General features: G+C 39.7%; 1 protein-coding gene across 1 annotated transcript in view; it reads right to left on the bottom strand.

Moving 5' to 3' along the window:
• Positions 1–6,570, bottom strand: part of msraa (methionine sulfoxide reductase Aa) — a 40,027-nt gene extending 33,457 nt beyond the window's left edge. The window contains exon 1 of the mRNA XM_023430177.2: positions 6,338–6,570. Coding sequence (XP_023285945.1) covers positions 6,338–6,473 — 136 coding nt within the window. The 5' untranslated portion in view covers positions 6,474–6,570. The remainder of the gene's footprint in view (positions 1–6,337) is intronic.
• Positions 6,571–12,181: the final 5,611 nt, after the last annotated feature.

Here is a 12,181-nt window from a genome sequence, read left to right as displayed (position 1 = left end):
CCACCAACTACCACTCGTTTACAGGCAATTGTTATCGCAGTTCAAACTGTTTGGGAATCTGAAGGTGAACCAAACAGTTGTTTAAAACCAATTAGAAGATTAGTTGACCATTAGGTTGAAAGAAACTTAATCAAGACCTTATCAATTAATCCTTTCTGTCATTTTTCAAACAAAAATGCCAAACAATTGCAGGTTACAGCTTCATGAATGTGAGTATTTTTTATAGCTTTTCTTCTGAACTAGTAGCAGTTGAAAACCATTGGGGTTTTGAGTGTTGCTTGAATAAATCAAGCTATCTAAAAAAATCCACCTTGCACCCTGGAAACCTGTTATGGACATTTTACAGACAAAACAATTCAAGTGTTAATTCAAATAATAACTTCAGCCTAACTGAAAGCATTTTTTCTTGTGAATCATTTTCAAAACATGCCTGTGTATGACTTATATCACTACTCGTGTGTCCACTGTCCAGGCTTTTGACAAAAGTTGGATATCAAATATACTTATTTATGACCCTACGATCTATGATTTACAATCGAAAGTTCCAGAACAACAACTAAACGGAGGTCACTATGGTGAGATTATTTTGATCAAATACTTTTCCCAAAGCCAAAAATATATCTAAACTCTTTTACTAACATAGACGGGAAGCTCTTAAAGTGCTCAACAATTGCCTCAGCAGGGCAAACTCTATCTGCTGATGAAGATTACATGACATTAATTGACTTTCAGGTGTTATTGTTTTGTTACTTCATTTTCCATGGTGAAGAATAAACTTTTGAGTCCCATCTAATATCCTGCATACATCATTTTCAATCTAAAATAAAAAGGTTCCAGTTCCACAGCAACCAAGTCGACTGCTTAAAGATATTACAGCGGTCAAAAAATGTGTATGCGACACTTTTTGTCTTTTGTTTGGGCGTCTGGCCTGGCTCGGCTTGGCTTGGCCTGCTTTGTGTCCTTTAGACCAGCTTCCAGAAACACCAAATCCTCAGATTAATGAAAAACATGCCCGCCTTCTCCTTTCGTTTCATCTACCTTTCAAACGTTTTGCATTCAAACTGATATTTTCCCAAGACACTTAAACCTCAATCCAAACGTTACAGGTGAATACTGTTCAAAGCCCAACAAGCATTCATACACAGACCTCTTGTATGGCGCAGGCTTGGCCTTCCTCTGGCTACTGGTGGACTCGTCAGAAGTCAAACATCCGTCCTTGTCCAGTTCAGACATGTTGTTTTGCTCTCCGAAAAGTACAAATACAGTATTCTCTTTTTGATACCATTAAAATTGCAGGTCAGCTCATGAGATATTGTGGTCACGTTACACTTTAGTCTCCGAAACCTGGTCGGGTCCAATCGCTCCAATGCAGAATTTCATTTAAAAAGAGAAAATCGCTTGTTTTGTTTTGTTTTGTTCTTTTTAATTTCCAATAGCCCTTTCCGCAGCAGTTTTCAGTCCGTTTGGAAGTACTTTTTCTCTCTCGTCTTTTTCGGAGGCGAGGCAGAGCTTGTCCCCATCCACCACCACCACCACGACTATGCCTGGACATTTTTTGATTTCCTCTGGCGCTGCAGCCTTGAGCCAGACAGACAAAGGAGCGGAAACCCTGCCAAGTCTCTCCACTCCAGGCATGGCTTTTTCCTCTCCTCTCTGCTCCCTCGCTCTTTCGTCGTCCCTCTCAACTGTGGCAGCGTTCCCGAGAAGCTTTGGCGATGCTCCAGCATGTCTGCCACGCCGTCTCAACCCTCGCATCCATCCCGATCATCCTTTCGCGGTGGACCCCCACCCTCCTAACCCTTCCACTCCCACATCCTCTATTCCCCAGTCCAACCCACTCCACTCCAGCCAAAATAATAAACACACAAACTAAATCTTTAAGAAAATCACTCAAACATTAGATTCTTACCATTTCTCTTTGTCTCTTTGAAACTGAACCAAATACCAGAGTTAGTGTCCTCAACACTGGCTTCACTCACACAACCCTTACACTTACTCACTCCTTGTTTTATTCATCTTTCTCTTTATAATGTTAAAGGGCAGTGAGTGTGTGTGTGTGTGTGTGTGTGTGTCTGTGTGTGTCTTGGGTCTTTTGTTCACTGCCAGTGCAGATCTATTCATCATGTGCCAAGACTCAGTGCCCTCACTTGTAGTGAAGAGGGTCCAGGTTGGTGCCAACTGCCCTGACTGCCAACTTAGTGCTGCTTTCTGTCTGTTTACACACACACAAAACTCCATGACTCCCTCTCTCACACACACACACACACACACACACACACACTTTTGTCTTCACCATTAGCATGTTTAGAGTGACAGTTTCACAATAAATAAATATAATCAACAGATGTATGGATTATGCAAGTGCACTATTAGTCGACTAACTGAGCGTTGCTACCCTTGCTAGTCGGCGCCAGAAACACTAGTCAGTTACACTAATTATTCATATTTTATTATATTATGAATGACGCAGGTTAACTTTTGTGAAACTAGCACAATTTCGCGGTATTTGGATCTGGAAAATAAAGTTTGTACGTAGGCTGTGTCAGCACAAACTGGCATATAACAGCTCGGCCGGAGAGATTTGTCACTGCATTCAGCACAGGCAGGCGGATGTTAACCTGCAAGAAAAGAAGACTGCTGGTGCTAGCACTGCTAACATTAGCCGTGCTCAGCCAATGTAAGACACAGCCACCCTCATAGGCTGCATTTGAAGACCGACTGCTTCGCAGCGGTGCACACAGGCCGCCACATTTCGAAGGCTCCTTAAAAATGTAGCTGAGAAATGCGTCCTTCTTTTCCTGGGAAACAATGGCTCCAATGGATGGATCCTTCGTGGCTAAACCTATCCCACAATTCATTGCACATCGATAATAAAATAATATGGCAGCAGACAACACCGACGGAGACAATGAGGATTACACTTTTAAATGTAAGTATTTGGTTTCAGCTCAGTTCAACAGCTAACGGTACAACTGTTAAAAAGACCACGGGCCTTAAAACCTCAAGTTTTAGTAAAAAAAAAGATACGAGTTGACAAGTTGTCGAGCAACAAGGTAAGGGCGGGCACAGCAGGGGATGCAGAGCAGGAATCCTCCACAGGCCAGACCATCTCATTTCAATTGATTCGTCGCGGTCAACAAAGGATGTGGTCCCTGAATTGTGACACAGCTATTGTTTACCCACAGACACTGTTACACCGATTAAATTGTGCTCACATTTGACCCTTATCCTGATTGTTTTGATACTTTTAGATTAATTGAGTTGTCTAAATTTAAATTGCAGTTTGATCAACAGGAAAATTAGTCATTAGGAACATCAGTATGGAATAGGGTTGAGCGATCGCTGCTTGCTCATGCCTTTGCAAATGTCACAACGATATTTGACTTGTTTTCTCATTTCCAAATGGTCAAAGTTGTCATATGCTTTGAGTAACACACAAGAAACATTCCACCTTGAAAGATGGCGGTGGCTGCCAGTGGCCTCTGAGCTGACAGAAAACATCCTTTCATTGATCATTCACTCATGATGAAACTCCCTGTAAAATGGGGCTCTATGTTTTAAAATCATAAATCGGCTATCTGCAATTTCACAGGGTGACAATAGGACTGTGGTTAGGATCGGGCAAACCCTAGTATGGAATGTTAAAAGCCAATAGTTCCATTTAAGAATTAATTCTCCTAATATCAGATATTTATTGCCAATACTCTTATTCAATATATCTTTATAGACTTTCAGTGAAAATGTATTGTGGCAATAATATATCTTTTCTTTACATCAAATGATCCTTCAAACTATCATTCAAAGCAAATGAAAAAAGTTTACTGACATTTTTAATTCACGGCATCAAGGGCTAGCGTGTACGTGATGCATTCAGGATCTCAATTTCATATAGTTTCAAACAGCAGATGAGGCAAAGCAAACAAGGACAATACTGAACAGAGATTCAAACTACTGACAAAATGATCTAACTGGCATGAAATGCAATCAGAAGAGACCTAATTAGAGTCAAAGTGTCTGTTAGACTACATTTCCATTCCTGAAAAGCTGTTACTTCTTGTTCCTTTGATATCAAATCAAAACCATCTCTACACCAGTTCTCCGGGTTAAAACAAGTTTGGTTTTCTCAGTTTCCAATGATCCTCTTGTCACAAAAGGTTAAAAAAAAATAAAAAAAATACAGTACACCAGTCTTTAATTCACTGCACTGACTTCCTGTGTGTCAAAGGATGGATCTTAAAATCCTACTACTTGTCCGTAAAGCACTAAATGGTCTCTGGCCTGGATACGGTTTCTGATATACTTGTATGTTACGATGCATCCAGACCCCTCAGGTCATCTGCAGACTGGGACGGGTTCATTCAGTGTTTCCAGAATGAAAACCAAGCAAGGAAAAGGAGCTTTTAGTTTCTCTGCTCCCTACCTGAATACCTGAGGTCTACTAAAAGCTCACTGAAACCAGGGCTCAAAGCGTTATTCTTTGCTGAAGCTTTCTAACAAATTAAATACATCATTTCTATTCAATCTTAAACTAATTATTTGCTTGCCTTTGTTTCTATTTTCATTCTCTTACAAATGCAATTTCAAAGTCTTCTTAATGTGTTTCTATGCCTCTGTGAAGCATTTAAATTGCCTTATTTTATTGTCTTTTAAATGCAATCTTAATATCTTCTTAATGTCTTACTTTTGATATATTTCTATGCCTCTGTAAAGCATTGTGTCTTGTCTCTGAATGGTGCTACCTAAATAAACTTACCTTCCCACTTCGCTGCAGGACACACTAGACCAATTAGTTGATCACTTGCTGCCTAGAAGACATACTACAGGGCATACTGGGATATTTATACAACATATATTACTTTAAAAAATATGTAATACCTCTATGAATGATGTATGATGTATTAATTGGTTCACCACAGCCACACCAACACAAATCTAACACACTTCAACACATTGTCTTTAATTTGTGGGGGAGGCTGTACTGTTATTATACCTGAATAAGTTTACACCTAACACAAACTGATAAATAATTCTAACATTGCAATATGTTTTTCAACTGGTCTGTTCTGAGAGGTTTCAGTCTCTTTCCCACTGTGATCTTATGTTTATGCAAGAATTATGGAAAGTTTAAGACAAGAGTTTGGGGGTTTTTATCTGCACTGTCTATATGATTTAGCATGATATTTATGTGATTATGAACTTCACTTTTTACAGACTTTTAATTTGGATAAAGGAGAGTGCTTCTATTGAATCAGCAGATAAAAGAATTGAGGTAAAAGTTTGTTGTTCTAGTAATAACCAGATGTGGACAAAGTACACAGCTGCATTACTTGAGTCAAAGTACACTTACATCTGGTCAAATATTACTCCAATACAAGTGAAAGTTCTTCAGTTATTTTTTTTACTTGAGTTAAAGTACTGATTACTTCCTTTTGAAAATACTTAAGTATTCAAAGGTACACATTGTTGTATTATTTCATAGTGTATTTACAGGATGTATTGACTCCGAAAAACCTGCTGAATGCACTGACTCACTGTAGAATCTGTAGAATAAAAAACTTGTATCATGTGCTACAAAGCTGATAGAAATGGCCATAAAAACACAATTGAATCAGCAAAACAACAGCTAACTACAAGCTGTTTATCAGAATATAACAAACACTTAATACCTGACAGGACACACCTGACACGCTGACAGGTTCAAACATGAGTGACAGTGCTTCAAGTACTTCACTTCACTATAGAAATGTAGTCAGAGTCAAAATTACAGTATGTGTCTTTTAAGTGTAGTGGAGTAAAAGTCATAAGTTCAAAAAAATATATTACTCACAGTACAGATGCTGGGAAAATATACTTAATAAAGTATTCAAGTAAATGAACTTTGTTAACGTCTGCCCCTGGTAATAACAGGCAGTTAAAGGAGTGAAAGAGAAGTTCTGCATTTGTAAATAAATAAAGTTGTTTTATTTGAAGTATATATTACCATATCAGGGGTGGTGACTGACTTATATCATGCATTTGTTTTTATTTCTGGTTCTCAACTTTTATATATTTACATACTGTACAATGTACAAATGTGCAAATGTATGATAATATGCATTCAACTTCACATAACAGCAACAGTTGGTTGTCAACGTTTATTTGACGTAATTGCCTGTTTTGTAACTGAACCTGTTCCTGTCGTGTGAGGAAGGCAACACCGCAAACGTTGAGCAAAGATAACAAGGACATAAACCAGCAAACTGCCCCGTTTTGTCTCGTTAACCTGCTGCCAAAAGTTATATCTTGTTGCTACAGAAGCTAGCATGCTAAAGCTAACCAGGCTCAGTTTGAGTCTTACCGGAGACTTTGATGCTGTCACTCCGCCCGGGCAGCGCTGTCTCTGGAGTCGGCATCTGGGCTTTAGAGGCCATGTCTCCCATCCTACTGTACACAAAATGACGCCAAACCAGACGGAGCCTGGAGGAGGAGACCATTGAACCAACAGCGGAACCGACACGCTCCCACAGCACACTCAGGGCTAGCTCGGCTAGGTTAGCTACATAACAGCGACATTACCTAACGTAAACACCGGTCTTGTGTAATGTGACGGTGCGCAGTTACACAACAGTGACCATAAACAAAACTGCATGCATAAATATATACCATATATATACGTATACTATTATACTTTAAATGCTTTAAGCACAAATTATGACCCTTAGCTGTAATTATTTAAACAAATTCAAAACTTTTAACTATTTTATTTGTTCTTCCATTATTTAATTGACATCACATGTTCGCCGAATTTCCCAGATTACCTTTTTATTTCTCAGTGAAGTTGGTGTGTACACTTTGAAAATGTTTACTGTCACTAATAAGTAGCATAACTTTAAATTGTGAGAGTTTTCAATGGACCTTGTTATTGCTGCAGACCAAAATGTCCCATATAGTACTGTGCAAAAGTTGTAGGCACTTGAAGTAAAGTGCTCTTAAAAATAATTCCATAACGAGTTAGTATTTGTTAATTAACTTCATAGAAAGTGAATTAATTAAAAAAAAACGAAATCAAATCAGTATTTTCTGACACTGTCATGCTGCAAATTACTCCCTTTGAGAAATATGTGTCTATTTGTTTTAATTATTATTATTATTATTATTATTATTATTTGTATTTACTTTGCGTTTTTAAGGGTAAGAGGTCCTATGTCAGGCACTGTATTGTCTAATGTTCTGTAAAATATTGTAAAAAAAAATTATCTTAATTGTTTTGTTTTTTTTTTAAAATCAGTATTTTCTGTGACCCCCCTTTGCCTTTTACATCAGATCTCCTACCCACACTTGCTCGCAGTTTTTCAGGAACTTGGCAGGTAGGTTGTTCCAAGCATTTTGAAGAAGTTGCCACAGTTCCTCAGTGGACATAGTCTGTCTGTGAGTCTTCTGTCTCTACATGTGATCTCAAACTGACTCCCTAATGTTGAGATCGGGGCTCGGCGGGGGCCAGATCATCTGTTGCAGGACTCCTTGTTGAAAAGATAGTTCTCATGACTCTGGCTGTGTGTTTGGGCTCGTTGCCCTGCTGCAGAATGGTCAGATGCCTCCCTGATGGTATTATGTGATGTATCAGAATTTAAACATCAAAAGTACTAAAAGTTTTACAGGGAGGAATCACAGGGTTTTGAGCTTTATGTCTTTTTACATCATCATTGACAGATTAGTGCTCTCTGTGGCTGTTTTTAATTGGGCTGCTCTTTAAATTGCGCAGGTGTTTTTGCATTCAGCCCCACTCTGTGCCTTTCTCCCACTGTCACCTGCATTTCTGCAACTTGGACAAATGTTTATTGTTTGTTTGTGTTCTATAGTTTGTTGTTGATGTGGGAAACAAAGTATGAAAATCACATTAAAAGCAACCAAACATTTTAATGTGAAATAGTGGTTCTGTTTTATCCATGAAAAGTTATTTTATCTAAAGTCTTAAAGATAGTTAGTGTGACCTACAATCTTAATCACAATCATTTCATTATAATCATTCTGAGTCACCGTACTGTGACCTACGTGAATGACTTTAGTCCTGTTATTTTAACTTAATTAGGCTCATCAGGCCAAGACTAAGTCATAATTTAAAAAGCAAAGTCTGCTCTCATCCGTTGTTTTGATTAATTTGTGATGCATCAAAACAATCAAAAACAAACTGAAAATACTAAGCATAAACCAGACAGGTTGGGAAATAAAGTGGTGTGAACTGAATACACACAGCAATATGAATATCAATGGATGGTGAAAAAAACTAATTTGTTGGCTGTCATGTCCTAAATTGTGTATTTGGAATTCATGTTATTGTTAAACAAGTATTAACTTCTTGTTATTGTCTTGCAATTGTATTATTATAATCCTGGATTACTGCTATAGATTTAAATTGATCTTAAGCAGGGAATTTATGCACAAAGTGTTAACATAAATATATAAATAATATGATATTAAAATACATCAGATTTCATTACATTTTTGGGAATATTACAGAAATAAAATGTTAAAACAGTAAGACAGAGCAAAGATAAATGAGCGTGCTCATTGAATAATGAAATTAAAACATATAAATATATGACACATACAGTATAAGTAAGATAAGATGTTCCTTTATTGATCCCCGTAGAGGAAATTTAAATTGACATAGCATCACAAAAGAATAGCAGCATGGGGGGGGGGGGTTGGTTGACGCAAATGAGGCTCCATAAGATGGAAGCCACTGATTATTTCATGGTCTGTGCAGTGAAATGAATGCAGAACAGCCTCCATCGGTCTACTGGTTCCCAGTGCGCTGGGTGGGGGGAGGGATGGAGGGACAGATGACGAGCCATATGGAAGAACCCGGGAGGAACGTTGCTCATGTTGGAAAAGAAAAAAATCATTTTCGGTGTCTGATTGTTCCTGTATGGTGGTGAGAATCATCAATAATTTAGCAGGCGAGCAGTTTTACATTCCACTACAGCAAATGAGTGTTATAGATGAAATGGTGTAGCCATGTTTGAAGTGTTTTTGGAAGGTACCTTTATTTTGTGATTGTCTCAGTAATGTAGTAATAAATGCAAAGGAGACTCACCTGTACACCTCAGGTGGGAGTCATCAAAAAAACAACATTTCTTCAAGCTAAAACCAGTTAAATACCAATCAGCTGGATATTATGAAATCCTCATTAAGGGGGGGGGGGGGTATTTCCACTGCCACACTCCCTTTAGACCTGAGCCACAAAATGGAGTGAAGTCTGAGATGTTGATTGGATAATAAACCAAAGGTGCGACACAAAAGGAGAGATTCTTGGAAATCTCTGGTTAATGTGGCGATATGCTCAAAAAGATAGGCCTAAATGGGTTCAATATTTCAGTATTACTGGAGGCTATACCTGTTTCTTTATGAATAGGCCGAACAGATGTCCCTGTTTATGGTGTCCTGTCCCTGGCTGAAAATGTCCCTGTTTGTAATTAAGAACAGACGTCTAGATGCTTGTTTATGCCAAGAGAGGGGGCTCGCTGTAGCTATAACAGTTTCAGAAGCTAAAACCATCATAATAAAGTTATCCAATCACATTTTTTGTTTTGTTGTCTCTAGGCAGAGAAAAGGTTAGCTGGCCCACTCATTGGTTCATAACTGGGCAGCAAACTAACAAAAAGAAACTTCAAACAAATTTAATGACTGCTTCAAAGTTAGGGAGTCGTCATTTTATCAGTCGGCCTTCACAATAGTTTATTACAGTACAACAGTTAATATGGTAAAAATACATGACTGTCCCCCTTTTTTATAACAGGAGGATACAGTTAGCCTCCAACAAAAGAGAGAAAAATACAACAATTTTTAGCTGGAGCTAAAAAGAAGGAGTAGCTAGCATCCCCGGTAGCGTGCTGACGTAGGATCGAACCAAGAACTGGTAACAACCCACCATGCCGCCTGCTGAGGGCCGAATCTGACCTGTAAAGTTAGCAGGTGGCTGCTGTGGGCTGGAAACTCTGCCTGATCTTTTATGGACCCGCAATCAACGTGAGAACACAAACGAGTGTTGAGTTTTAAAGGATTACGTTTAGTTAGAGTTTCTGTTACAGCTTGAGGTGAGTCAGCTGCTGTTCTAAGCCTTATAAATTACATTTTAAAGGGGCTGAGGGTGTTGGTGAATGTCACCTGACAAGAGCTGCAGCCATTGTTGCATTTACAAGAAAAGAGGTCATAATATGTCCTCTGAGAAGTGTTACGTCATCATGCACAGATTGGAGGCTACAGTGACTCAGTATCGGAAAGTGACGAGACGGACTGGGGCTAGCGGGTTAGCATGTTAACTTCAGTAGAAAGAAAAGACATAATAGAGACAAGAGTTAACATTGGCGTTGCTGTCCACCACTGAAGAGTAAAGGAATGAATTTTGATCCTGAATTCACGTTTCTTCTAAACAGCTGTTAATGCTAACGTTAGCAATGTAGCAATAGCAAATCTTGCAAATAGCTGATTTAAATGCCACTTTTAGTCAAAAAGCTAGGCTACGTAATCTTCATGCTGACATTGCCCACATTTCCCAATAAGCACACAGGCGTATAATATAGGTACAAAAGTATGTGGACATCCATGTGTACCTCTGGTCCATAAACAAATGGTTTTCCTACTTCGTTGTGGATGACTGGTCTGCACAGAGCCCTGACTTCAACCCCATCCAGAACCTTTGGGATGACCTGGATCAAGCCGGGCCTCATCACCCAGCGGTGGGTGACACTTTTCTGACTGAATGGGAGCACATCCCTGCAGCCATGGTTCAACATCCAGTGCAAATCCTGAAACCAGAACAGTGGAGGCTGTTATAGCAGCACATCAGTGCCCATTGTTTAGAGATGAAATGTTCAGCTGTCACATGGGTGTCACGTTTGGGTGTTTTGGGCCATGTATTGTGTTTTTATTTAGATAACACACCGGTTTATTTGTTGCTTTTTACAATATACTGTTTCTTGGATTGAAACACCATATTAATGTCAGTTTCATTTAGAGTCAGATTGACTGGGCCCTGGTTTGGTGAGGCAGATGCTCTCACTCTCCCTCCCCCCCTCCCTCCCTCCCTCCCTCCACCCTCAGAGGAGGACTAGGGATGAAAAGCAGAGGGAGGATAGAGCTGGAAGCTGAGGATGTAAAAACCTGGCTTCAGCTGACTCCCTCTCTTTCAGAGGACCACCCCCTCCCCTCTCCTCTCCTCTTCCTCTCTTCTCTCCATCTGACTGCGCCCAACTTCTCTCCCTCCATCCTGTCACACAGCTACTGTATCCACCTCCTGACTGCACCCAGCACAAACAAACCCTGATATCTGTGGGTTTAGGATACTGCACGGCTCCAGCACTCTTCTGGGTTTGGACTATTTGTGCTATAAGATATTCTTTGGAGAAAAAACAAAACAAAACAACAACAACCAGTTTTCAATTCAGCTGCAGAAGAAGGACGATCCGACCGCCGCATTCCCCGCAACATCCCTCCGCTTCCTCCGCATCCTCAGCATCCCTGCATGGACTTCCAGAGGAGGGCAAAGCGGACCGGGCTACGCACGCCAGTCAGGTCGGTTTGAACCGCTCTGCCACCGGACAGAACTGTATTTACGGAGGACTATGGTGCTTCTTTGGGGGCATCGAACCTTAAGTAGGTGCCCGCTGATGGTTAAAAAAAAAGAAACCTGCGCCATTTATCCAGCATCCTGCCGCTGGCTGAAAGGTATTGTTCCGTTTTTACGCACGACTGTAGGTTTATTCGTTTTAATCCATTGATTTCTTTAAAGGCCTAGTGTTTTTTTTCAGACCTCCAGCAGCTCCTTTGCGCTAAATCTGCCCCTGCAAAAGCCGCAGTGAGCTGTCGTGCTCTGCGGAACTTCTTATTTCTGTCGCTTTTTTTCTGAAATATGAGCGAGAGGCTGCACACACACACACACACACACACACACACACCCAGGATACACACCCAAACCCCATCACACACACACACACTAAAACCATCTAAAATGTCCTACTCTCACAGCTCACGGTGTATTAAGACAGATATGATGTTCTAATTATAAAAACAGCACACTGTTATATTATTTCATGCAGTGTGTGGGCCTACACAGATATTTATTGTGTTGTAATGTGAGTCATTTGTGTGGGTGTCTGGGCTCGAGTATTTTTTTTTTTTTTTTTAAATATAGGCTCTAACA

This window comes from Seriola lalandi, unplaced genomic scaffold (assembly GCF_002814215.2).
Source record: "Seriola lalandi dorsalis isolate HSWRI2012SDOR001 ecotype SW California unplaced genomic scaffold, Sedor1 jcf7180002054901, whole genome shotgun sequence".
Classification (NCBI taxonomy): Eukaryota; Metazoa; Chordata; class Actinopteri; order Carangiformes; family Carangidae; genus Seriola; species Seriola lalandi.
The sequence above is the reverse complement of the archived record's forward strand: the minus strand, read 5'-3'. Positions and strand labels throughout refer to the sequence as shown.